We start from the raw sequence: 26378 nt of genomic DNA on the forward strand, positions 1-26378 counted from the left end.
TTCACTGTAGTGCTTTGGTGGAGATGCTACTTCTCCGACAGGAGAGCTTAGTTAATCCACCTCTGAGGGCGTGGCTACACTGGAAACTTCAAAGCGCTGTCACAGCAGTGCTTTGAAGTGCGCGTGTGGTCACATGCGAGCACTGGGAGAGAGCTCTCCCAGCGCTCCTGGTAATCCACTTCCACGAGGGGATTAGCTCCAAGCACTGGGAGCGCGGCTCCCAGCGCGCTGAGCCTGTCTACACTAGCGCTTTAAAGCGCTCCAACTTGCTGCGCTCCGGGGGGTGATTTTTCACACCCCTGAGCCAGCAAGTTAGAGCACTATAAAATGTAAGTGTAGACAAGCCCTGAGAGAGGCAGTAGCTATGTTGGCAGGAGAAGCTCTCTAGTCAACATAGCTCTGTCTACACCGGGGGTTAGATTGGTATAATTCTGTCGTTCAGGGGGTGGATTTTTCACACACTTGAGCAACGTAGTTATACCAATGTAAGTCTGTAGTGTAGACCTGGCCTGAGACTTTACCCAGAGTAAGGAAATTCTCTGTAGGGGGAGGAACTTAGGTGTACCCATGTGGATCATATTTCAGGATCAGGGCCTTTATACAGTGCTTTGATTATGCTGAAGTGCTTTATAAAGGCTAACACAATACAATAGTGGATTTTCTTTACTTAGCTCTGCTGTAGATGAATTATGTGGAGCACAATTTAATATCTAGTGCATTTGTCAAGCACATATTTTAATTATTGCAATTTATGTTCTGTAGATCTCTAGCTGTGTGATTGTACCTACATCTCAGGTATTTTGACATGTAGCTATAATAGGTTACAGATACTAACAGGAAGGCCAGGTTTAAGAATCCAGCTCTGGGCATGTGCGCTCATATATATATACACAACTTTGCATTATTATGCTCTGTAAGTAGAATGAGGTCTTCAAAATTATCACATATTTGCTCTTACCACATGCATAGCTGACATTAAGATATTTTTTCACTCCAGGAAGGCACGGACTTCCAAAATGGTTGTTGTTGACAATAATTTTACACCTTTGTTTCCCATAACACCTCTTTGATAATACTTCTAAAGCTGTATAGGAGAAACAGTCTGAAAGAAAAAAATTTGAAATGTTGGTTATATACATATACTTATGTTATCAAAGACAATATCTACTACATGTGTACTTATGAACCTGAACCTGTCATCCATATTCAGTCAAAACTCCCATTGATTTCCCTGAGTAGGACTGCAAAATTAGATCTTAGGTTTATTCATTGAATATAAACCTACGTTGCTAACTTCTACATTTGCCTTGCATTTGTTAGGAAATGGGATTTGTATATTTCTGTTGCAGGTCAAAAATGTGCTCCCAGTTTCAATAACATGCCATGTGCATTAATTTTATAAAAATAAACTCATCCACCTGGATTTTACATTGAAGGTGAAATGAACTGAATAGGAAAGTTTATGTACTGTACCTACCTGCTTTAATCTACTTCAGAAAAAGCAGAATATCTTTAAATGCTATTAATTTCTCACATGTACTAAACACAAATCCAACAGGAAAAATGCATTTTTGTCTTGTTTTTTAAATACAAAACCTTCTGAAATTGCAAGTGAGGAGAAGGTCATTGTTTTCTGGAGCTCTCTGCTCCCAACCAATATTATTTCATTTCCTTTGTGGCTTTCTATGAACGATGGATGCTTTCTTTTTGGAGTCTCCAGCTGGGGACTTTTAAGAGGAAAGAAATATATTTCGCTCCTTTTGACCACAAATGTCAGACAAAGAAGGCAGCTCGTTATCTTCTTCCTCTTCATTTCCATCTGGGTTGGCTAGTGCTACTTTAGAAGAAACATGCTAATGATCACAAGGAGTTAAAATAGGATTTACAATAGATTTAACACAAGGCAAAAATCAGTCACCTTTGAAAAGAAAACAGAGATTTCATATTGAGGTTTTTGACAAAAATAAAAATTCAAAATTTGAAGTCCAGAGATAGAACAAATCTGTAATGTATCGATTTAATTCTTTTAAATGCAGACCAGACTTAAGCAACTATGAGTAATTTGTAAACCTGAGTAGCTAGTCTGCGGATACTGCATTGTTTTGTTTGTTTTTGGTAAATGGCTTAGTGACTGGTAATCTTGAGATACATATTCCCTTGAAAGCAATTCTTAGCTATAAGAAAAAGCTGGTGACTCTTAACTCCAGCACTTTTGATGCGAGTCAGAAAACTATAAGAAACAAAATACTTTAGTTTGCAAAGTCTTCTGACCACATTACATATGAAGTCTGTCATAGCGGAATTTTGTAAACTCAAAGCTGACAAAGAGAAGGAAGAGTTTTGATTCAATGACTCAGCTGTTTTAGTCTCCCTTTGGTGAGCTTGAACGCTGGAAGACAGAGTAGATTAGGTGGACATTTTTAGGACTCTTTAGGCAGCAAAATAGTTTATCTTGGCAAGTAAGAAAGAAACTAAAGAACATTCTGTAGAGGAACTATCAGATGATCCATACAGGAAGTGCTCATGATAATAACATTGTTCTTGCAAGTTTAATTATATTTTCTACAACCTTTCTTGCTCTGCTGTTAATTTTATTTATATGAATGGTGTCTTATATGAGGGCCATTGGCCTGCTTATTTCATTCAAGTACAATGATATAATGAGAACATGTTTTATTTCAATGTTTTTAGGTGTTGGTTCATGTTGCTGTTCAAGTTAATAACTCCTTTTAGTCCATATTCATGTTGACTTTGGGTTAGGCTCCTCTACCTGAGCCATTCTTGGCACATCACATAGATTGATAGGCTCTTGGCATCTAAATGTTTTGGAGGAAATTCCAGAATCTGCCTGGTTTCATGTTGGGTGGATCCATTCAAACCTTTCATGTTAATTATTTGTCCTTTTTTTTCTTTTACAGGAAGGGGTAGTTTTTCTAGGCTTTACATGCAAAGTTTTATGACTAAAGAAAACTATTTAATTGTTCCCCATAGGCTAGCCAATGTTTAACAGCTAAACAATTCAGTTCAAAATGTTCTACAACTTCATGCATACTTTTTGTGTGTGCTTGTTATCTTTCCAGTAATTCCCCACAGTTAGAATGCTGGCAAACATGTGGTTCAGTTGGCAGGAAGTCTGTATACTTAATATTAAAGAGTACATTTTCAAGAACAGGCTCAAAATGTGCCCCTGCAATTTTGCTCATGCAAACCTCCCCAAGCAGAAATTACACAGATAAATCAAAGAGATGCCTAACCAGGTGAGCTGCATATGCTATTCTCACATTCAAATTCAGGTTTTTGAATACACAGAATAGCAGGTGCAACTTATGGGACTGGATTGAAATATCTTTGACAATTTGGCCCAAGTGAGTGAGTCCATCCTTTTCTCGATTGAAGAGCCAACTTGTAGTAGTTGGTGCCTAGTTATTCTTCTTCCGCCATGTCATACTGTATTTTGGTTGTCTCATCTATTTCCTCTCTCTCTCCACTGTCCATTCTGAGCCGTTTTCTCTCTGTGTTCTTTTTCCCTCCTGTAGATTTCTAGTAGTTTTGCCTTCTATCCTTCATTCTCGTTTTTGTTCTTTACCTCGTTTTTTCATACTAGCCCTTTCATTCCACTCTGTCCTCCTCTTGCCTCCAAATTCCCCCACTTCGGTCTGCCATTTTTCCTCTCTCTCTCTCTGCTGCCACGGCTATATGTTCTCTCTCAGGCCTCGTTTCACTGCTAAAAAAGGTATACTTTATACCTCAGGGTAGCTAACATGTATGAGCTATCCTAAAGTAAAAGCACAGAGACTAGCCACTTTAGCTTTACTGTGCAGTAAACTAGATGAAGTCAATTCTATATCCCCAGTGGGGTAGGACCTCAACTAGTTTACCTCATGGTAAAACTAAAGTACCTTGTCTTCACTGTACATTTACTGCAGGGTCGCTCCTATCAGCATTTCTCAAACGAGGCCACTGTGGCTGCATGCGGCTACCAGCAGATTTTTTTGCGGCCTACAACAGCCTCCAAACCCTGGGCAGAGATTGGGGGCAAAGCAACAGCCTCTCCCTGCAGCACCCAGCTGTTGCTCCTGAATAGCTGTTAGCAATGGCAGCGAGATGCACTGCCTTGGTGTTTGTGCTGGCATCGCCAACAGGGATTGGAGCCCTGCACCGCACAGCCTCCTCAGGGGCTCCAGGCAGCACGTCTGGATACACGTGGGGCTGGTGTGCACAGCGCTGGAAGCGGCTATGGTGTTTGGTTGCTGGGACGCTCCCTCGGTAGCTCACCCACTCCCACCGGGCCAGGGCCTGGGGAGCCTGGGATTCCACAGGCAGCTGGTGAGTTCCCGACTCACCTTCCCCAGGGTGGGCTCTTGCTGAAGGGCCACAGGAGGCAGGGACAGAGAGACGGGTTTGTCAGAGCAGCCACCAGCATGAAGTGATGGCCACACTCTGAGGCCACCACAAAATTTGTTGTGGGAACCCCTCGCTCATATGCATTTGTGAGCCTAGATCCCCCTTGTTTTCACACCTTACACACTACTGCAATAATATTTGTGCAAAATATGCCTTGTGAGGTGCAATATGAAAGCTAAGAACATGCTGGTTATTAATATAATTTTACAAAGCATATGTTAACATTATATGTAAAGTTAAGAATTCCATCTGCATGATGTTACTAGAACATGTTTAAGACCAGACAGCATAGCCTAGGTAAGAGGTGATAAACTGGTCTGTCCTAGACAAAGGAATGTGGGTTTACCTCAATTTACATATTAGCAATAAACAAAGCCATTGAGCTAAACTCAAGAGAGAGAGAATGAACATAGCTTGTGCACCCCAGAGAGACATAGGAGACTGAATCCCCAGTATGACAAAGGCATCTTTTTTGGGATATAAGGAACAGAGGGAGACTCCATCTTGATCCTTCACCTTAGGAGACAATGAAACCAAAAATTTGATCTCTGTGATGGATCCTGGCCAGTAAAAGTCTGGAAAGGAGATTGTGGGTGAGAGAAACCGTCATGAACAAAGATTATCTTGCTAGATTAAGTTTTAGTCTTCTATATGTGTGTTTTCACTTTTATTTGCTTGTAACCATTTCTACCTTTCCCGCTTGTACTTGGCGTCACTTAATACAAGCTCTTTTGTTAATAAACTTGTTTTGCTTTCATTATCAATCATCAGTGCTGGGTAAGTTCAGTGAGGTGTGTGCTTCCAGAAAGCTAACAGGCTGGACTGTTTTACTGTCTCTGTAAAGGCAGCAAACCCAAGGCTTTCTCTGTGAGGGTCCACTGAGAGGGACTGGTTCCTGCAGAAGGACAATTTTGGGGCAAATTTGGGGCTGGAAGGGTACTAAGGTCAGCCTGCAAGGAGTAACCAAGTTGAAAAAAGTCCAGGTGAGGCTTGTCGGCTGCTGGCAGACTGATGGGGTCAGAGTGCTGGACCGAAGCTGCCCAGCCACAGGGCACCCAGGATTACAAGGCAAACGGTGACCAAACCCCTCACGGGCCTGTGTGAACTCCCAAATGTCACAGCGTTACCTGTCCCGAGGTAAAAAGCACACCTTTGTAAGGAATGAAAACAAGGCCTCTCTTTCCCTGAATCACTAGTGCTACAGGGCTCTTTGCAGTATGTCTCTTGTCACAAACTCTAGAGGGATCACACTCATCTAGCACCACTCAAGGGAGGGGAAGAATAAGCGTAGCTTAATGGAGGTCTGGAATAAGAGAAGTATTCCTAGGGGAGAAGGGTTAGTGGGCAACGTGCAGGTGAGTCAGTCAAAGATACATAATAAATGCAATGTATCATATTACCACATCTGTGATGGGCAGATGTATGTATAAATAAATATGTTCACTTGTTGTTCAAAGGGAAAATTTAATAAAGTCAAAAACAGTCTAAAATATATCTGCCTCATCTGACCTGTATATTATATTATATTTGAAAAATTCATTTTTATGTCCCATGTTATTTAATAAGAAAAATAAATCAACTTTCCTTCAATAATGGAAAGCAGAGAATAACACACCCTTCAAATGAGAAAGATTAATTCAAGATTGTGCAACCTTATGATATTTCTGGCAACAATGCTTTAAACACAGTAGGTAGACTGTATTCTGCAAACAGGATCTGTTTTCCAGCTAAAGAGCATTACTTCAAAAAGAGTTTTTCTTTGAGGTCCCAGTTCAGCATGGAATTTAAACAAGTGCTTAACTTTAAGCATATGAGTGAATAGTCCCATGAACTCAATGGAACTAAAGTCTGTACATAAAGCTAAGCACATGTGTAAGAGTTTTCCTGAACAGAGCTGAATTTAAGCATGGACTAAGGTTTGAAGGTAAGCACATACTATTCTTTTTTTCTGGAATGCCTTAATGCTTAAATTAGATATGTGCTCGCATAGGTTGCTGAACTGTTACTTAAATGTTTGAAATGAATTGCTTGTGAAAGGTGGCTGATCGATGGAGCTGGAGGCTGAAGTCTTCCATCCACAGAACACGTATGATATAGAAAGTAGCAGTATAATCGTCTCCACACTGCCAGTTTACCTCACCCTTCTCTGAAGGGAGCCTCTCTCTCGAGAGAAGACAGTTAATTCTCCAGGCCTCTCTGCTGAGATTGCCAGCTAGGTGCCAATAGTGTTGGGTGGTGGGTTTTGTGAAGCAGACATTTAGCTGAGTGGAACTGAGGAATATGGGGCCTCAAAAAGGGGTTTAATACAGCAGGAAAATATCGGCTCTGACCTCAGTTATTTAATGAATTAGAAAGTCTTGTTTCCGGAGGAAGGGCTCTTTCAGCTCGTAATTAGCTTTAGTCAGAAATGTTTTGGCATGCAAATTACACCTAGCCGCTGTAGGCATAAATCGTTCAGGATTTAATTAGTAGCAATTCTTCTGATTTCTTAAGGCTTCTCACATTTCAGCCTGTACTCTCTTTTCCCTTGCACACAAACCTTGCAATTCCATGGAATGGCCAGAGCTGGCTGAAGCAGCAATTTTAGCCAAGCCTGTGAAACAATGTTCCGTCACTCCTTACTAATTGCTGTCCAGTACTATCCCACTGCCATGCACAGAGCCGGTGTAGCAATTGTGGGGAGGAGTTAATGAGATGGTTTTTTGGGATGCACCTCAAAATTAGACCAATTTTACTTAGATTGTAAGCTTTTTGCAGGCAGGGACTGTCTTTTTTTGGTCTGTGTTTGTACAGCCCCTAGCACAATAGGTTCCTGGTTCATGACTGGGGGTGCTAAGTGCTATGATAATACAAATAATAATAATTAATACATGTGTGAATGGGAAGAGGAGGTCCTTGCCAACTTCCGACCACAGAAGTAGAGCCCAGCTGCTTGTTCCTTTCATCCCTGATCACTGGTTTTCATGACTTTATGTTTTCAAGGGTGTCTCCTCAATAAAAAAGAGCTAGTCAGGACTTGCATTTTAAATAGTGTGAAATCTCTGCTTTCAGTTTATCAAACCAGGCTGGTTCATGCTTTGCAGAGCCCAAGGTCACTCTGGGGATAGGAATTGACTGGGGGAAACAATGCAATTCTGGAGCACATTAATGCTGGAAATTCAAAAAGAAGGACAATAACATCGCAATTTATGCAGGAGCATATTACATGGGGCCCAGCTTGTGCATCAGAAGACACTCAGTAATCTTGTTAACGGTAGCAAATACATGGAATACATTGTGACAGGTTTCAGAGTAGCAGCCATGTTAGTCTGTATTCACAAAAAGAAAAGGTGCCACAAGTACTCCTTTTCTTTTTGGGAATACATTGTGTTTATGAAACATATTCCTGATACCTTTCAGTTTCAGATCCAAGTATGTGAGTAAACAAAGCACTAGATCGGGTTAAAAATACCACTTATGACTGAAACCATTCCTTGGATGTAAGTTCAATAATGAAAGACTGATCTCTCTCTTTGCAGAGAAACCGTTTATGTGATTGTGCAGACAGCATCAGTCTCCAACAGGATTATCTCATGTTTTGGTCGTATGTTGAAGTGGACCCGAGTTCAGAATCCAGCCCTTATTGATTTAGCAAAATTTTTATCTATCTGACGCACAGAAACTTGCCAGCACAAGTGTGCAGGACAGACACGTGGTTCCTTATTCTTTGTGGGGTGATAACAGAGTACTGATAAACTAGAATTTGTTGCTGCAAACTTCTTAAATGTTTATCACTGCACTTTGCAGAAATCAGCTCCATATGTATATAGATTGGTTAAAGGGACTTCTTATTTTATTTTAAACTACAGTACCCAGAATACATTTTCAAATAATTCAGAAATCTAAGCTTCCATTTAAAAAAACACAAACCAACCTAAGTTGTTAACCTTTATGGTTGCAAGGATGTGGACATTACCTGATACAACTGTGTCTGCAAGAGTCTGCAGACAACTTGAAACAAATCACTCTGAGGGATACGATCTGCCCATCCAACTCTGGAGGTCAATGCTGAAGCCTAATGAGAAGTTTTAAATATTATCATTGTTAACTATTTTACTGCTAATCATTGAATTGGGGATTGGTCCTGCTTTGAGCAGGGGGTTGGACTAGATGACCTCCTGAGGTCCCTTCCAACCCTGAGATTCTATGATTTCAGCAGAAACTTCTCCACGGTGGTTGGATGTAGCAGCAGGCATTTGGGCAAGGTGCTGTGGGACACGCTATGAATAGCTGCTGGGGTGGGAAGTGAAAAATTCAATGCATTCCCCTTCTCTGCAACTTACAAATGTCAAGTCAACTCCAGTAGCCAAAAGAGGAAGGGAAAGAGAAGATGTATCCTGTCCCCATATCAAAAGCCTCTCCTGCCTTTTGGTGGCAAATTTACATTTAATGTACTGCATGAGCCACACAAAACAGTATAGGCAATAGGAAGCTCTTTTTATATTTCTGATCTCATACATCTCGGAGAGTGTTGCAATTCAAATGCAAAATACAGCACTCTGAGATATGGTGCAGATTTGTGCTAGTCCCAAGGCCTAACCTTCATCAGCTGCCTGCAGCAAAATCAGCATCAAGATTGATTCCAGCTGCTGGAGACAGCAAACAACAGTGCTGATGCTGCAAGAAAGTTCTTTTCCTATCTCTGTCTGCTGCTAGGAGGAGGCATAAACCAAGGCACCTAGGCTAGTACAGGAGGCCATTGAAGGAAACCACTCCTTTAAATTTTTAGTCACTGGAGGAAGTAGGTGTAACCCCACAAAATCTCAAGCTGTTGTCCTCCTAGTGAAAGCCTTTATATATTAATGAAACACAATACTGCACAGCTAGCATCCATAGAGTTGAGTTGTAACCTGGGTTTACAGCAAGAGTAGTTAACCAGGTGCTCTCACCTCAGAAAGTGTGAATCCTAACTTCATAATTAAATTCAGGGGGAGAACAGATCAAAGAGGAACTGTCTGGAAAATAAATACATAGGAGTGTGGATTGGATTTCCTCCTCTCAGTAGTTCTGCTTGGATTGCAATGACAGTATTTTTTGAAGGGAAACATAGTGAAATACATGTATAAACAACTGAAAACAAGAAACAATATCTCTTTTAGAACTAGGGCTATGCAAACTGATTCACATAAAAGGAAAACTGGCCCCCAATTTTTGCCCATCTCTCAAACTGTTTTTGAGGTTCAAAAAGTTTGGTTAATAACTCTTCATCTCTTTCCCTCTCCAACTCCCAGCACTGAGAGGGGCGGGAGGGGATTCCAAAATGGCTGCTGCTCTCTTCCTGCCTTTGAATAACACCACTAATCTCCCTCGGGTATTGTGGAGCTCTCTCTCCTCACAACTTTCTTAATCTCTTTCCCTTTTTACAGCTTTCCCATGATTGTGGGTATGCAGCAGTTCCTGGCAGTCTCTAGACTAGGCCCTGCGCATTAAGTATTTTCCCCACTTTGTTCATGGTGAGAAATGCTACAAGAGTGCTCCATGTCTATGTGTATGTAAATAATTACTTAATACATAAATTACTAGTAGATGGCACTCAAAAATAGGTTGCATGGTCCCTGGGTTTTGTAGGAGCAATAAGACTTGTGTACTGTAATTTGCTTCCCTTTACATAGCTCTGTACATCAGCTCTTGACAAGAAGTGCTTTTGAATTTGCAGCAAAACAGTTGAAGGTTTCCTTTAATACATTGAATAATCCCTGAATTGCTGGTATTTAAATGTCTAGCAATTTCCTAGATTTTGGTTGCATTAAACTGTTCATGATTTCTGGAAATTAAAAGTGTGTAGTTAATAATGGGTATAATTACAACGGTGTATGTGTATTCCTTGAGCTGCCTGCAGTGATTTGTACTTTTACTTTTTTAGGGGGTGTTCTCATCTCAGTGCACAAAGGGTTACACGTGGAAATCCCTCACACCAAGAGGACAACATACGCCTTACTATGTAAGCTGCAAGCTTTTTGATGATTATTAATGAATAAACGATTTAGGGCCAAGTTCTTCCCTTAGCAACATGTACACAAAGCCCACTTACCTCAGTGGGAATTGAGCACACATATCCAAGGTCATAATTAGGCCGTTAGTGCTTCAGGAAATGTATGTGTATGATCAATAAGGGAGAATAGATGTAATCTGTGTAAAAGTATTTTAGTATCTTACCTTGAACATTTCAGCTAGGGGCTATCTATTATGCACCAACCCTTCTTTCAAGTACTTTCATGTGTTAATAAGAGTAATTTATGAATTTAGGAGTGTTTGTTGACCTGAAGCTTCCTTGCACGCTCTATGGTAACCTATGCTTTGGCACAATGCTTTATTTTCCTTTGGCTAATAAATTTTCTCTATTACATCTTGTTCCCATTCACATGTTACTAGGAATTTTAAAAAAAAGAAAAGAACAGAACATGTTAGAAAAGACAATGCTGTACACGGAAACAAACTGCTACAAACTCCCGTACTGGCTGATCCCAGTTACAGTATCTTAAAAATATTGGGCACCATGAAGGTACCTCGAGGCTTGGCAGTTCAGAGCCCCGACATTTCTGGGCTTGCTGCATCAGTTATGAATGTAAAAAAAAATTGCTTGAGCCCTGGCACCTTCTTCATTACAAGTTAAGCACTGCTTTCCTCCCTCATTTTTGAACTGACTCTACTCTTGGAACACATGAAGGGTAAGATTTTCAAAAGCACTCAACGCTAGCTTAACTCTGCTCCTATTGAAGTCAGTGGGCCATGACCTTCAAGAGGCAGAGTTTGGCCAATGCTTCTGATGTCCCACTGAAGATGTATGGGGTATAAACACTCAGGCTTCAAGGCATAAGCCAACATCTGATTAATGGAAGCTAGGAAGAAACTTTTCCTATTCCATAATAGCCTTCTGCAGTGTTTCTTGCACCTTCCTTTGAAGCAATTGGTGCTGGCCAATGTTGGAGACAGAATACTGGACTAGAAGGACCAGTGGTCTGATCCAATATGGCAATTCCTACATTCCCTTGTTAAAGGCATAGGAAACTAAGCTGCACTGGTAAGCATGACTTGGAGCATTCCCATCAACTCAGCTGGCCCCAAATCCTCAGAGGTCCTGACCACCTGCCACTCCTGCTCAAGTAGTGCCTTTGGAGTTGGCCCTGAGGGGGGCTCATTCCAAGAAGCAGAAGTGGCAATGCAGAATCAATAAAGGGGCTCAGCAACTCAAAGAATCAGGGCAATAACATCTCAAACTTTGGAACAAGAACAACTTTAGATCTCATTTTCATCCTTCAGGGCTGGGGAAACTAAACAATAACAGAACATTCAGCATGGCCTAGAGAATTCTTATCTTGTATTTATGTATGAGAGAGTACACTTTTTGCATCTGTTTTTAATTCTTAAAGCTTTATGTACTTTATCTGGGCCCCATTTGAATCAAGCCTCTGAAAATCAGTCAATTGGCTTTACAAGTTTAGGGAGAATTTAGAATAGTTCCATAATAGTGTCAGCTCTAAGCTGCGTCTTGTAATGAGTTACTTATCAACTCTATTCAATGGGATGCAAGGTCACCAAAACCTAGATCCTAATTAATTCAGTACCCAACACCACTGGCAGTTTGACCCAGTACTGAACAAGGGTGAAACCCTGGCTCCACTGGAATCAGCTGGAGTTTTGCCATTGACTTCAGTGGGGGCAGCATTTCACCTCAGGTGATTTCTTCCTTGATGTAAACTAAAAAGTTCTTATGTCTGCACTGTGAGGCAAAGAAAGTAATTGTAGGACTAAAGGTCTTAGGGCTGATCTGAACACAAGCGCGTACAGAGATAGCAACAGGTGTCAATTAAAACTAATTTAATTATTGTGATGCAAGCCAGCGTGCAGGCCCTCTTATTTTCTAATAAAAACAGCAAAAATTAATTGAGCCAAAATCATTTTGGTATCGACTTTAGCTAAATTTACTGTAGCCTTTTTTGTTCTGCCATTAATGTAGCCACACACAGATGTGCACTGACACAACAAAATCAGTTTTAGGAAATCAATTTCATTACATCCGTGCAAGTTTGCATGTAGACCGGGGTTCCCAGACTTTTTGCTGGCATGACATTATTTTGATGAATTATTTCCTCCCAGAATCCCAGACAGCATGGAAGATGCCATTTTGAAGAGCAAAATGGCATCCTCCACACAACATGACCTCGCTTGCACTGCCGATTTGTAGTACCACCAGAGGATCTGATCCATTTCCATAAAAATAATCATAAGCTTTTATCTGTTTTATTGGTATTGATCTTTTTACTGAGTTTTTGTATAAGCATTGAATATAATTTTCAGCTAATACACTTTTTAATAGTACATATAAAGCTAAATAGAAATATTGGCTTGCAGACAAATGGTTTTGCAGACTAATTATTGATCCCCTCTTCACGTTGTAAGTATCATATTTCTCACTCTTGGATGAAATACACCTCTGTGCAGAGGGCCAGCACAAATTCTATGCATCAGTTAAATCACACTGAACCCCTCAATACAGGGCTTCAGTGGGACTTGAGTGGTGCACAGATCTTGTGCTGGTCCTCAGAGTGAAATTCTCTCCAAACATCTTGAATATCATCCACTGAATAGCTTTCATTTATTCAGTGGCTTGTACTCACCTTAAGCACTCACATTGCTACAGTTTAAGGTTATCTAACTTAAAGGCAGCTGCAGTAATATACTTTAAATGGTCTATTTCCTGCCATGCATCAGCTGAGTTTATGCATTTGTTATTGACCGGTTATTATTTATTATTTACAGTAGCACCCACCGCTGGCCTTCTTTCTATACATTTGAAAGGGGTATAGTCACTGCCTGAAGTAGTTCACAGTCTAAGGACAAATATTGTTATTTATTTGTATTACAGTAGCATCTATAGGCCCCTATTATGGACCAGGACTCAGTTTTGCTAGGAGCTATACAAACACCGAACAAAGAGACGGACCATGCCCAAAAGACATTACAATGAAAGTATAAGACAAGAGCCAACAGTGAATACAGACAGACAGGGAGCACAGGGCAAGGATAAAACAAGCATTATAAGCAGCTGTCACAGCACATTGGCTGCCTAACCATTGTCAGAAGCAGACAGAGGTTAGGGGAAAAGGGAAAGCAAACAGGGATATTTACTACAAGTTAATTAGATTCACAACAGACATCAGGAGTAGAACTTTTAAAACTATTGCTGGACCATTTTCTAGACTGCAATTATTATATCTCAGCTACACTTCCGATCTCATTTTTGTTCCTCAGCCTGGACACTGTGTTTTAAAAATACTAGTTCTCATTAACAGCTGAGTGAGATGCTATTCCAAAGAACAGTGGATCTTGCATATCAACTTTTCTATCTGTTTTCTAAATTTCCACATTTCTTTTAAGAAGGCTGCATAAACACACTAAAACTTACCAAACTGAGGGGCATGGCCCACTTCTGTAGAGCAGATGTCCTTCTCATGTGCTAATCTGCCATATGTGGCAGAATAGATGTTAAGAAACTTTGACTCTTTACAGTGGAGTTTCAGTTCTTCGTTTTCACACGCTGATTTGGTTTTATGTTCAGCTAAAATAGAAACCAATAACAATGTTATATTACGAGGTGGACCGTTGGACTGTTAATGGTTAATTAATGAAATGTGGCATACCTACAAGGAGGAACTCAACCAAACAGCGAGGGGAAAGTTAACTCCTCCTAGATGGTTCCCTCATTTTAAATTAATTAAAAAATAATTTTCCCAGTCTTCTCTCCCACTGGCTCATCTTCTATGACCTGCTTTATAAAAATACTCATTAAAATAAATCTAATCTCTCTTTGCTTCTCCAAAGGACATGGCCACATTCTCCACTGCTTCACTGTTAAATGGCTCAGCCCACACATTAATAATATAGATGGTCTGCATCACTTGGTGCCACAGCATACAGCTGAAGTGAGCGCCAAAGAATTTGAGGCACTATCGTATAAGAATGGTTCGATTTCAAATGTTGGTCTCAGCCATAACCATTTAACTTCAGTGAAGGCAATGGGTTTGCACAGATATGACTGAGTGTGGAGGTTAGCCCATTCTGTTGAACATCTTTTAAAATGAGTCATGAAAACAGGAAAAGGGGGTTACACAGCTGAAAAGGGGGGAAGGGAAACCTTATTGTTATCAGGGATGTTGACATGAAGTACTAAGATCAGACTGGAGAGAGGAAAACTTCATATCTATTCATAAAACAAACTTAATTGTTTCATCTGAAATACAAGAGACATAAAATAGCTTTGATTTCCTTGGGAATAATCCAGTTCCCCACACAAGAGCAGACAGAAAGTAGTCACTTTTAAACATTCTTTGTATTGGCTCACTGATTATTAGTTGTGTAGAAGTGCAAACGGTGCTGCACAATAGGTAAGTTGTGTGAAACAAACAAAAAAAGTTCTGATCTGGGGAGCTAACAGCCTAAAACTATGTTCTGTGTTCGTACAGCACCTAGCACAATGGGATCCTGGTCCATGACTGAGGTTCCTAGAGGCAACTGCAATACAAATAATAAAGAAACCAGAAGCTGTTATACTACAGGACAAGCCAAACCAGTTGCCTAGGATAAGAATATAATGAAGATTTTTTTGTAGCTATACCATACTAATAAAGAAAAAATAACATTCCTAATGAGACTAAAAACTACATAAAGCTGACCTCTAAGAATCTGGAAAAGTACTCAAGCACATGCTTGAAGACAATGGGTACATCTACACAGGGATAAAAGACTCCTGGCATGGCTATGGTTGGCCCAGGTCAGCTGACTTGGGCTGTGAGGCTAAAAAGTGCTGTGTAGACATTTGGGCTCAAGCTGGAGTTTGAAGTCTAGGACCTTCCACCCTTGCAGTTTCCCAGAGCTCGGGTTCCAGTCTGAGCCCGAACAGCTACACAGCAATTCTTCAGCCCCAGTGCCGGAGTCAGCTGACCTGGGCTAGATGGAGGTTATTTATCCCTGTGTAGACAAAGGGGCTTGACATTATGCATATGCACAAGAGTTTTCCTGAATATAGGGATGTTTTCCAAAATCAGGCCTAACTAAGAATGTTAATATCATACTGAGAAATATAAATCTTATGTTGAGATAGATTAGATTGTTTGCACTCACCTTGAAACCTATTATTTAAAATAATTCTGCAGACAGGAAACTCCATTAAATATACTTTTAGGTAGCTTTTGTAAAAGTCAAATCACAAAGTCAATCATAGATATGAAATATCTGCACTACAGTAGATGAAAAATATCTAGTGACTTTAAAAAAACAAAGAAAATCCCAATCCACTGAGATCCATAAAATGAAAGAGCTTTTTAATGACATAGACCTTAATATAATATCCAGGATACATACAAATATAACAGATAGAAATCCTGGAAAGTAAATATGCAGGCACATGTTTATTTTTCTGAAGACAGATTCACCTATTAATATCGGTGATGGGAGTCAATGTGTTGGTGCTATTTCAAAGTTAGTGATTCCTTATCTGAGCTTCCTGTCCTTGACTTTGAGGTCCTACACAATTCAGTCTCCCTTCACCTATTTGTTTCTTGTGTCACCCCGTCCCTCCCCTCTCCTGTTCCTTATTGCCAGTCTTGATGCCCTGTTTCCTTGCTCCTTTCACAATCCCCCTTGTGCTTCGATGATGCTCCCCCTATACACGGAATATCTTCTCTGTGCGGCAAAGTCACTACTCTCTGAAAATCCAAATGCCTTCTTGAAGACCCATTTCCACTATACAAAAAATTAGCCAGCAAATAATGGCTCGGTGCTGGGGAGTTGGAATTCACTCTTATATTTAATAAGACAAAACTTTAAAAAAAAAAAAATCCAGCCTCTTGATTGTTGTTTCCCTGTTCTCCACCCTTCCTATTTTTCTCTCGTGTTTGTACAATGAGTGCCCATTGAGGCAATGACTGTCTCTTTACATTTGTTGTCAGAACCTACCCTCATTCGAGGTTCTACTGAAGTATAAATACTTTATCATGTATATTTATTCTTTCAGTTTTTTGTGTATACTTATTCTTACATGTCCACTGAAAACAAATCTCTGTTATGCACAAAAACTGGTTATGGCTGAACTTCAAAAGATTCTGAGGTTTTGTTCCAGCTATCTAGGCATTTTTTCCCACACTCATCACCATGGTATCTAGCCTTTTGGCATTTGTATGCTTTTAATACAAACCACTTCTTGTGAAAAATGGCATAATATTCCTCTCTAAAGTATGAGCTTTTCCACCTTTTTTTTTTTTAACTTTGTCTTAGATTCTGACAAACTCTACGAGCAGTTATATTGGTAGCAAGCATGTGAATATTGCAGACAAGATGGAAAGCTAAGATAAAGTAGAAATACAATTTGCTATTAATCTTAAAATCTGAAAACTTCACGTAGATTTATGCAAAGCTTTCTGCACTGGCATTATAACCAAAACAAATGAAACACACACACAAAAATGAACATGCCTGTTGTAGAAATTACTTACTAGGTTTGCATTTAAAGGAGACAAGGAGGTATTTAGTGGTTCCTGGACATAGATCAGGTCCAAAAACCCGACTATTGACAAGGAGTTGGCAGGCTCTCTGGTTCTGGCATTCATCCAGTACTTTCTAGAACAACGGGCAAAAAGGATAGTCATGAAAACAAGATATGAAGCTATACAGCAACCAAAACTCTTAGCTGCATTTTGCTCTATACATGAAAGAAATTATTCAGTGGCACTGTTTTTTTTTTTGGTCATAGATGCATTTAAAAAAAAAAAAGATATATGACAGGAATAAGACCATGTCTATGCTGAGCTTTGACTGGTGGCTGAAAATCCTGGGTGAGTTCATTTGAAACACAGTTCAAACTAAGGACTTGATGCCGCGAGGTACTTAAGCACATGAGTAGACTCAAGAGGGACTACTCGTGTCCTTAGAGTTAGGCACATGCTGAAATACCTTCCTCAATTAGGGCCTAAATCCATTTCAGACATAATTTGGTTAGCCGATGTAGATGTGACCAAACTACTTAAAATCTATTTTTAAAAAAGTCAGACCTTGATCAACATCAGTTTGTTTTTCTAATAATATCCTGCCATTCCTATTGTGCTGCTCCAGCAAGTAATCAGTAATTGTAAGGGTGAGAAGAGTAGAGCAGAAAGGCTTCCAACGTTATAACCATGTTGTCAACTAGAGCTGCTCTGAGCAGGGTGAAAGAACATGGTGATTGGCAGGCCAGAAGCTGTTTACAGCAGCACTTACACTTTGCTTCTGCTGCTGGAGCTGTACCAGTGGTAGCGATGGTGGGAAATCTTAAGGAAAAAAGGATAGTGTAAACCAGGAATCGGCAACTTTTGGCACGCGGCCGACCAGGGAAAGCCGCTGGCAGGCTGGGACAGTTTGTTTACGTGCTGCATCCGCAGGTTTGGCTGATCACAGCTCCCACTGGCTGCAGTTTGCCGCTCCAGGCCAATGGGGGCTGTGGGAAGTGGCACGGTCTGAGGGATGTGCTGGCCTAGGGGAGCAGGCTCTGGGATGGGGCTGGGGATGAGAAGTTTGGGGTGCAGGAGGGTGCTCCAGGCTGGAATCGAGGGGTTTAGAGAGCAGGAGGGGGATCAGGGCTGGGGCAGAGCGTTGGGACGTGGGGATGTGGCCCCCGATGCAGCACCCCCTGGAGTGGGGCACACCACGCGGCTCAGCCCCTGACCCAGCGCCCCGGCTGGAGGGGGGCTGAGCCACTTGGTGTGGCTCAGGGGCCAGCTTAAAACGGCTCGCGGGCCATAGTTTGCCCACCCCTGGTCTATTTTCTAGTCAGAAGGAGCTAAATTCATCCTTGGCATAGCTCTACCAACTTCAGTGGATTTACACCAGGGATGAATTTAAATTAGGTGTTCAAATCACAACAATTGCACTAATTGACACTCCCGTTTCCACTTTCAGAAAAGATGTCAATAGCTGAACTATCATAATCCTTGGACACAGTCCCTCCAGAACAGAAATGATGCACGTTGGCAGCACATCACAACGATCTTATAAAGTTCTGGCCCCTTTTTTCTTTTTTGTGGGGAAAAAGGACTGAAATCCAACACTTTTTGTGAACATTACATTCCTATTAAATTGTTTAAAAGGGAAAACAGGACTGAGAACTCAGTTTGGTCACTCAATTCTTCTTTTAAAATATTTCAAGTCAAATCAATAATCTCTACCACCCTGGCACATCTTCACTGGAATTGCTCAGGAAAGAGTCAGTTAAACAAAATCAGGACAAATTTAGCTCTTGAACAAGTGGGCATAACTGACTCCCATTGAGTTCAATGAACATTGCATCTGTTTACACCTGAGCTGAACCATCATCTGTAAATCTCTTTATAATGGTATCTCTTTATACAAAGAGTGCACACATTTTGCACTGACTCAGCTGTGCAAAAACATCCAGCTACTTATATTATCATAATTAGATTGCATTATTAGTCAGGTTATTAACATATTGCGACAGATCTAACTTTGCCTTTATCCTTTCACTAGGAGGCTACTGTATAAAATGCCAGCTATTCTTTCTCCTTTCTGTAAGATAATACTGTGCTTGATTATGCAGATCTCAGACTCTGTTTCACAGAGAGGGACAGAATGAGATCATCAGAGTTCTTTTCCAAGAATTCAGTTTACAGTATGTGTCTTTTCTATTTGACAGAGTCAGAGCTTTCTGGGATGCAAAAGCCAGACACTTATCTTTCATATCTGTAGTTTTGAACAGTGAAAAGAGGAAAATATCTGTCAAAGTTAATATTATTTTACAATGCAGTTGTCAGCTGAGATGTGTAGTGTACTCAAGAAAAATTGTCCATGGAAACCCCACAGAGACCCTCAGGACTCAAGAACTCAAAGTAATCATGGGTGTCACTCCACTGAAGTCAATGAAATGACATCAAGGATGCATTTGGCCCCCACATTTTTTTAGTGGACAGCTGCACTTTCACATGGCCCCAAGGTCATTCATGGAATGCCTTTAGATGTTAGTTGCAGTACAGCACGGACAAGCCACGTTTTTAAAAACTCTCTGTCACAACACTGTTTTTATGAAAGGATGTTATACTAAATCACTTATTAATACTATTATTAATGGATGGAATGGAAATTCACTGCTGACATGAAGCAATGGAACAGCTGTAAGCACTAAGGCCTTGATTCTGCAAAGCACCCCTGTTCTGTAGAGCTCTTAAATGCATCTTTACTTTAAGCATATGTTTAAATCCCATTGATAATGCTTTGCTGAAGCATAGCCTAACAGCGGAACTCTAGACCTTTTTCCTGTGATGAAACAAGCTCCTGACTATACTCGAAGCACGGGCTTCCTCAACTGATGTAAAGAAATTCCCATGTGTAGGGAGCCAGGGTGGCTCCCCTCCGAACCAGAGGGTAAAGAGCCTGAGTGGGCGGGGCCACTCAGCCTGAGTGGGCGGGGCCAGACCAAGCTTCCGCCAATCCCCGGAAGGGGAAGGGTGGGACAGGAAGTACAAAGGGCGAGGCCCTCTGCCCAGTGAAGAGAGCACCAGGGAGGGAGACAGATACAGGCTGCTCCCTCGCGATCCTCCTGCTGACCCAGGCGAAGCCCTGGGCAAGGAGGAGCCTGACCGGGGGGAAGGCCTGTGGCAACCAGGACTGCCAGTCGCTGAATACCCAGAGGACCTGGAGGGACCTGACTACAGCGCGGGCCAGCATGAGTCCAATACCGAGGGGAAGCGGGAGTGGCCCGCAGCGGAATACCCGGACGAGATGGGACCAGAGCGACCCGCCTGAGAGACCGGGTAGGAAGTAGCCCAGGGGCCGAACTGCACCGTGGGGTGGGTGTGTTTGGTCAGCGGGCGCAGACGGCCCCGTTGACCCAGCGGCGGGACTTTTGCCTCCCGCCACTGTCAGGGCCCTGGGCTGGAACGCAGTGGAGTTGGGTGGGCCTGCGTTCCCCTACCCCGGCGCTCCCCTGCCTGAGGGGCGCGCCACTGACTCGTGCTGGCACACCTTCCCCGCTAATTCCCCAACCCCCGGAAGGTGTGGCTGAGGTCTGCCAGTGAGACCATAGCCTCCATCGCCCCTAGGGGCTCGGAGGACCAACCAAAACCTGTCACACCATGACAGCAAGTAATGAACTGCAGTGTAAGCCATACTCCAGTCTGTATGTGAAGCAACTCTTAGGATATTACTGGTATACTTCAATATTCCTCTCAAATTTATGATAAAGTAGGTTGCTGTGGCCAGAGGGTTTTGCTCAGTCTTGCCATGCGGGCGATCCAGGTTCAGGTCCTGTTATCTGACACTCTGGGTGATTAATTTGGCTCAGTGTGTTCAACTGCTGGGGTAAGGAGTGCCTCATGTCAGGGGTCCTTGAGACTGATTAAGACTATTCTGACCAGATCTGCTTGGCTAAAAGGATGGGTGTTGTAGGGCCTCGAAAATGGGGGTTAGATGTGGAGGTTAGTGTAGAAGGAACCCTGAAAATCTTTTACAAGCCTACAGGAATAATAAAACCTATTCACCTGATATTTCTGCTGGTCTAATTAGTGCTTCCAAGTGTGCCATTTTGTGTTATATACCAGTTGAAACATTGTGGAATTCACTTAACATTGTGAATACTTGGCATTTTCATAAAATATGGATCACAAAATTGAAATCCGATCTAAAACATTCTGCTTTTTAAAAAAACATCTACAATATGTGTTACCTGCAAAGTGGTAGATGCCACACAGTTTAAGGGGTCTTTCATCGCGGTTTCAGGCTGCTGTGTACTACACATTTGGTAATCTTGCCCGTAAAATGCTGATTGGACACTTATTGTTGAATGTCGAGGACACTGCAGGCTCAAACGATCGCCATCACAGGCATACACAGAGTGATTTTGCAGAAGTTTGGTTAGGTAACCTAGAAAATATTTAGCTATGTTACAGTTAGTACAGGCAATGATGAACTCTTTAGGTAATATGAAAACCGTGGTCATCTTCTGGAAAGGGCATAAAAATCAGGATTGTAAGCATGGCCATACCACATGACACTATGAGCTTATCAGCCTTTACAACCTAGCCAGGATCAGGTCGCAAAAATATCCAGATGCTACAGGCAATCTTGTTGGTGATCCAGTAGGTGACACCCTTCCCACTGAGTCAGTACTAAACCAATGCTCCAGTAGGGGGCACTGTGCTGCTGGAGATGCCATTTTTCAGATCAGACCTGAAGCTAGGTTATGGCAACTTGTGGTCATTAAAGATCCCAAGGCACTTTCTCAAAAGTCCAAGGTGTTATTCCTCAGTTTTCTGGTCTATTTCCCCCTGCAGTCTCAGTTGGATAAGGTATTCTTTATTTCCTGTCCTAAATTGAGGTGTAATCTTACTGTACTGTTAAATGGTTGCTCTGTTTCATCCAAGTGATGGATAAAGTGATTCTCTCTGTATAATTTGCATATCAGAGTCTAAAGTAGTTCAGGATCCTTCCTGATGAGAGATACTGTGTAACTGTTAGACATTATTAATTGTTTGCAGTGCTGTAGCTGTGTTGGTCCCAATATAATGAGAGACAAGGGTGGGTGAGGCAATATCTCTTATTGGACCAACTCCTGCTGGTGAAAGGTACACATTTTCAAGCTACATAGAACTCTTCTTCAGGTTCTTCCACCATTAGAACTTGGTCCAGTAAAAGATATTACCTCACCTAACTTCTCTTAGACATTATTAATAAAAGTTGGATATACTAGTCTGATGTGCATGTAGTTTTGTGTTTGCTAGCATATAACTACCACAGATGAAGCATATAACTACTACAGTTGCCAACTTTCTATTCACACAAAACCAAACACCCTTGCCCTGCCCCTTCTCTGAGGCCCCGCCCCCTCACTCCATCCCCCCTCCCCCTTCTGTTGCTTGCTCTCCCTACCCTCACTTTCTCATTTTCACCGCACTGGCTCAGGGGGTTGGGGTGTAGGTGGGGGTTAGGGCTCCGACTGGGGGTGTGGGCTCTGGGGTGGGGACAGAAATGAGGAGTTCAGGGTGAGGGAGGGGGTTCCGGGCTGAGGCACTGGGTTGGGATACAGGAGGAGGTGAGGGCTCCGGCTGGGGGTGTGGGCTCTAGGGTGGTGCAGACTCTGGGGTGGAGCTGGGGATTAGGATTTGGATGTAGGAGGGTACTCCAGGCTGGGACCGAGGGGTTTGGAGAGTGGGAGGGAGATCAGGCCTGGGGTGGCGAGGTGAGGGCTCCAGCTAGGGGTGCAGGCTCTGGGGTAGGGCTGGGGATTGAGTATAGGAGGGTGCTCTGGGCTGGGAGAGAGGGCTTCGGAGGGCAGGAGGGTGTTCAGGGCTGGGGCAGACGGTTGGGGCATGGCAGTGGGTGAGGGCTCCGGCTGGGAGTACGATCTCTGGTGTGGGGCTGGGGATGAGGGTTTTGAGGTGCGGGAGGGAGTCAGAGGTGTAGACTCTGGGCGGCACTGACCTCAGGCTTCTCTCAGAAGCAGCGGCATGTCCCCCATCTGGCTTGTCCAGCATCTGGCTCCTACACATAGGGGCAGCCAGGGAGGCTCTGTGTGCTGCCCTGTCCGCAGGCACCACCCCTGCAGCTCCCATTGGCCGTGGTTCCCAGCCAATGGGAGCTGCGGAGCCAGCGCTTGGGGTGGGGGCAGTGTGCGGAGCCCCCAGGCTGTCCCTATGCATAGGAGCTGGAGGAGGGACATGACACTGCTTCCAGGAGCCACACAGAACCACAGCAGGCAGGGAGCCTGCCTTAGCCCCGCTGTGCCACCCTCCAGACTTTTAACGGCCCAGTCGGTGGTGCTGACCGCAGTTGCCAGGGTCCCTTTTCGAGTGGGCGTTCCGGTCAAAAACTGGACACCTGGCAACCCTAGTCATAACAGCTGCATTCATCATGTGATTTCAGGTAATATGCATGACCATGTTCCCTACTGTCTTAAAATGCAGCAAACTCCTGCATTTTTAAACCTTCAGCATCACACATTTGAAAGTTAATGCATGTTCAGTACTCAGCATCCCTAAGTATTTTTCTTCTCACATTTAAATTTAAAAAAGAAAATGTTATAAAATAAAATTAGGGAAATAATTTAATGAAATGGCCAAGAAATCAGAACCACAGTTGTTTTTTTAAGAAGAGTTGTTTGACTAATGCCCCATTTGCTACATTTAAAATTTATCTCTAATTATCTTCTGTTTTAATTATCCAGTCTTAACACACCCTTATGTTGATGTGTATACAACAATGGTATTTAAAGGAGCACTTGGAAGGTTGTAAGCCTAACATTTGAACTTTTATCTTGAGATGGCCATGACATTCTATATATTTGCTCCCTAAAAAAATCAAAACCTACAATCCTATAGCAACAAAATAGTACATATTCTTGACAAAAACATCCACAACATTTTTAATAGAGTGACCTCTTCCAGTGAGTTATTTGTTTTAAACTGGGAGAAACAGAATTTTTAAAATCAAGCTAAATAGCACAACAGAGTCATTTTAATTCGTCAGTATACAATTCAGTTCTCTACAAACAACTTTTAAGAAATTTCAGGGGAAAAACAGGAAATCCCTTACCATAACAACAGTTGAATACTCTATGTTAGTACAGTCTGATATTTTTTCCCACATTTAGATTTTTTGTTGTTAAAATTAAGGTTGGTTGTTCATAGATGATACACAGATTTGGTGAGTTTAGGCCACATCTAGCAGCTAACCACACTTTTTATGTTCTGACCTACTTGGGAAATTTGAGAACGCCAGAAAGTAACAGTTACAAAAAAAACTACTACAATTCTGAATCCGCACCATTAAAGTTAGTGGGAGCTTTGTCACGGATGTCAGTGAATTTAGGATTTAAACCCTTACAGAACTCCACTTGCAGCACTAAATTTGGAGTGAGAAGAAGGAAGTTTAATTATCAGCCCATTTTTTCACATGCTTATAAATCTGAAAATAATTACCCTTTGGGTTAAAAATATTCATTCTTGTTACTAACTCAAAAGCATTTCTTTCTGTCTTCTCTCTCTTTCTGCAAGTTTGGGAAAATACAGGTTGGCCATTTTTGAGTTACCAGAGCACAACAAATGGTGGATTTTACACATTAAGAAAGTTACTCAGAAGCTTTCTGTGCTCTTATATCTCAAAAACAGCTTTATTTTAAAAGTTCCCATTTGTCATGGCTCTAGATGTCAATAAGCACACATGCCTAAGACATGATTAAAGAAGTCTGGTTTAGGAATAATCAAATTGTAAGTCTCAACAGAATGTGTTGAACATGCACAATATATTATTTTGCCACTGTTTTTTTTTTAGGCATGCACACTGAGGTGTGAAACTATGTAGATAAGTGGTTCTCTGCATGCTGAGATCTCTCTCCTGTTTAGCAACATAAGAAGGGCAGGGTGGTGACGAACCCCAGGTAGATATCCCCTGCTTTTAATTACCAAATTTACTTTTACCAAAATTTAATTTTGTCATTTTTCATCAAAATTTGAAATGAAAAAAAATTGGGGGGGATGACATTTTTTATTATTTTTGGTGTATTTTTCAACCAACTCTGAGCTAGTCAAATTCTTTTTAGTGTCAAATTTCATCAAAATTTTTCATTTCCATGACCATTTTTTTCAAAATGTGCATGAATTATTTTAAAACATTTTTTAATCATCCCTGTTTGCCTGATTTTCAAAAATGCTGACTCCAATTCACCAGAGGCTCCTCTAAGGAAGGGAGGCCTGCGTGATGTTTGAGCCTGTTCATTTGTTTTTCCTTTCCTCCTAAACCCTGGAAGGAGCAAGCTCCAGCGGACCCCAACCAGAGGGCTGAGTTTCCATTCCCAGACCTGGGTGACAAGAGGCTGAGTACAGGACACCATCAAATCCTAGGGAGGTGTGGTGGAGGAACTATGCCCATGAGAGTCCCACGGACTTTCAGTGAGGTTTAGGCTCTTCAGTGCTTTGATCACTTTTGTAAATGAGAGTTAGGTTTCAAAGGCACAAAAGCGCTTTTGAAAATATTAACCTATATTTATGTAGGGATTCACCTTACTACTGAAATGCAGCCACCCCGAGACACATGAGAAAAGTTACTGAGTATAACAATTGCACCTCTAGAAAGACAGGAATTATAATATTAAAGAGTGTTACACACACAAAAGGATATTCTCATATGCTGAACTTCTAAGTCATCAAGTTTCCTTGATTTGTCATCTCTTTACCCACTAAAAATAGCCAACAGTCTTGCTTTGGTATTTCCTGAAGTTTTATTCCCCTAGTCTTGTTAATTTTGACTTTTTTTTTCACCCTTAGAACTCACTAAGGGCCCAATTTTGCTTCCATTGAAAGCTCCATTGACTTCAGTGAGAGTAGAATCAGAGCCTGTGGTAGAAAACCCCTGGGTACAAACAAATCAAACCTCTATATTTAATTGCCCTAAGGATAGATTTCATAAAGGAATAGATGGCTTATAGACAGATATATGGGACCCTTCACATCTAGGTCACTGCATCAAATCTAATGTAGGTTAATAGCCAGTAAAAGCCACTGCTATCTGCTGGCTGTGTGGTGGCTTATGTGAAATGATTTGGCATTCTTCATCTAATTCCTAAGGACAGACATCTGAACTGACACCTTCGTTGGCAATCTCACCATATCGGCCAAGGGCTGTATGGACATGAAGACTCAACTACCTTCTCATGCCTAGAGTTGGTAAGTCCAGAAAAAGTCTGAGGCATGGGGGAGGAGGGAGGAGAAAGTTTGTACTGTCTTTATTGTAAGGTAAACAGAGGGCATAAGGCTGTCAGTCTGGCATCTCCCATAGCACCAAAGACATGGGGAGAAATCCTGACCCTGTTGAAGTCAGGAGCTCAGGCATTTACTTCAGGAAGCCTAGGATTTCACCACAACCTTGCAGTCCCTCACTTGTGTGAGCTGTCCTTTTGAGGT

At 41.8% G+C, this 26378-nt stretch overlaps 1 protein-coding gene across 1 annotated transcript in view; it reads right to left on the reverse strand.

Annotated features, from left to right (window-relative positions):
• Positions 1–21235, reverse strand: part of EVA1C (eva-1 homolog C) — a 35943-nt gene extending 14708 nt beyond the window's left edge. The window contains exons 1-4 of the mRNA XM_077807263.1: positions 21149–21235; positions 16935–17058; positions 13850–14002; positions 959–1102 (exon numbers count right to left, since the gene is read on the reverse strand). Of these exons, the coding sequence (XP_077663389.1) occupies positions 959–1102; positions 13850–14002; positions 16935–17058; positions 21149–21220 (493 nt within the window). The 5' untranslated portion in view covers positions 21221–21235. The remainder of the gene's footprint in view (positions 1–958; positions 1103–13849; positions 14003–16934; positions 17059–21148) is intronic.
• Between the last annotated feature and the right edge of the window lie 5143 nt (positions 21236–26378).

This window comes from Eretmochelys imbricata, chromosome 1 (assembly GCF_965152235.1).
Source record: "Eretmochelys imbricata isolate rEreImb1 chromosome 1, rEreImb1.hap1, whole genome shotgun sequence".
NCBI lineage: Eukaryota > Metazoa > Chordata > Testudines > Cheloniidae > Eretmochelys > Eretmochelys imbricata.